We start from the raw sequence: 1544 nt of genomic DNA, 5'->3' as shown, positions 1-1544 counted from the left end.
GAAAGAGTGTACGTATAAAATGGTATGTTATACATTGTATTGTCGAGAAGTAAACTAGAAATAGGAAGATACTATATGAAATATATGGTAATAAAAGGGAAAATTTTTGGGGATATGAATTTATGCATCTTTCTTCTTCTTCTTCTTCTTCTTCTTTCCACGAGATAGAGAAGAGGACCGAAAAAAAAAATAAAAAAAGGCTAAAGTCTGTGAGATCGAAGGATAAAACTATAGTTAATTAATTAATAAAATGAGGTGGAAAAAAAAGGAACCAAACTAAAAACCCCCAAAGTCTCTAATGGAAAAGGAAGGGTTTTTGTCGGGCATATTGCCAGCGTGGCGTAGACCAAGTGTAAGTGACACGTCACCGGCCGGGTTGGTCCCGAACCTCATGACACCACCACTAGGGTTACCAAAATCATCGCCGGCGTTCGCGTTTGCGGTCCCGAAACCTCCGGCAGCGACTGCGACGGGGAACGCGGCGGCGGAGGAGGAGGAAGGAGGGAGGAGCAGTGAAGGGTCGCTTTCGAGGGCATTGATTTCGGATCTTTGGTGGTGGCCTGTTGCTGCTGCTGCAGCTGTTACAGTTGTTGTGGCTGTGGTTGAAGGCGTTGGAGTTTGTGCGTTTGTCTGAACGACAGTGCTGTTGCTTTCATTGTTGTTGTTGGGTTTCGTGTTGTTGTTTGTTTGTTGCTTTCTTCTTTGTTGTTGCGATGTTTCTTCTTCTTCCTCCTCCTCTTCTTCTTTTGCTTCTTGCTGGTACATCTCCTCCACCATTGGCTTCCACAGACGAACCCTAGCGTTAATGAACCAGTTTGACACCTGAATATATAAAACATATACGTTCCAAATGTTGGAACCACATTGTCAGAATCGAGATTTTATATTTGATGTGTGCCTTTATATCCAAAATATTTGGATTTTGTGGGTAAATCAGTCGCGCGCGGCCTACTTTAAATGGTGATCATTGATTATATATCTGCTATCTCTCCCTCAATCCCCTCTTCCCCTATATACATGCATATACATATATATACATGATATATACATATATATATACGAGAAGACGTATATATGCCCTAGTGGTGATAATAATGAATAGGGAACGAATCCCAAGAAAAGTAATTTTCGTGGAGCAGACACATGCTGTTCCCCTGCCATATAAATATTTACTTTTTTTTATGGAATGCCATTTATATAAATATTATCAAGCAAAAAAGATGGGGAAAAAAAACCATGCAAAGATCCACTTGAATGAAACTACTCATCAAGTGTTTTCTTTCTCTCTTGGATATTAGCTTAAGATACGATTAGAAAATACCTACAGATCAATGTACGTACATTAATTCTATATATTGATACGTGATAGAACCGTCATATCACTGAATTACGATGAATATTATCATTTCACGTGTTCTTTTTTATTTGAAATTGGTTTCATATATGGGTGATTTACATATATATATATATATATATATATATATATATATATATAAAGAGAGATGAATGAATTCTGAAGGGCTCGTATGTGTGTATAGGCTGGC

The 1544-nt window shown here is 38.2% G+C and overlaps 1 protein-coding gene across 1 annotated transcript in view; it reads right to left on the bottom strand.

Annotated features, from left to right (window-relative positions):
- Positions 1 to 83: 83 nt before the first annotated feature.
- The window catches only part of LOC104807560 (BEL1-like homeodomain protein 4), a 7218-nt gene continuing 5757 nt past the window's right edge, over positions 84 to 1544 (bottom strand). Inside the window, exon 5 of the mRNA XM_010532889.1 lies at positions 84 to 822. Coding sequence (XP_010531191.1) covers positions 277 to 822 — 546 coding nt within the window. The 3' untranslated portion in view covers positions 84 to 276. The remainder of the gene's footprint in view (positions 823 to 1544) is intronic.

Source organism: Tarenaya hassleriana, unplaced genomic scaffold (genome assembly GCF_000463585.1).
Source record: "Tarenaya hassleriana unplaced genomic scaffold, ASM46358v1 Cleome13, whole genome shotgun sequence".
In the NCBI taxonomy this organism is placed as follows: domain Eukaryota; kingdom Viridiplantae; phylum Streptophyta; class Magnoliopsida; order Brassicales; family Cleomaceae; genus Tarenaya; species Tarenaya hassleriana.
The sequence above is the reverse complement of the archived record's forward strand: the minus strand, read 5'-3'. Positions and strand labels throughout refer to the sequence as shown.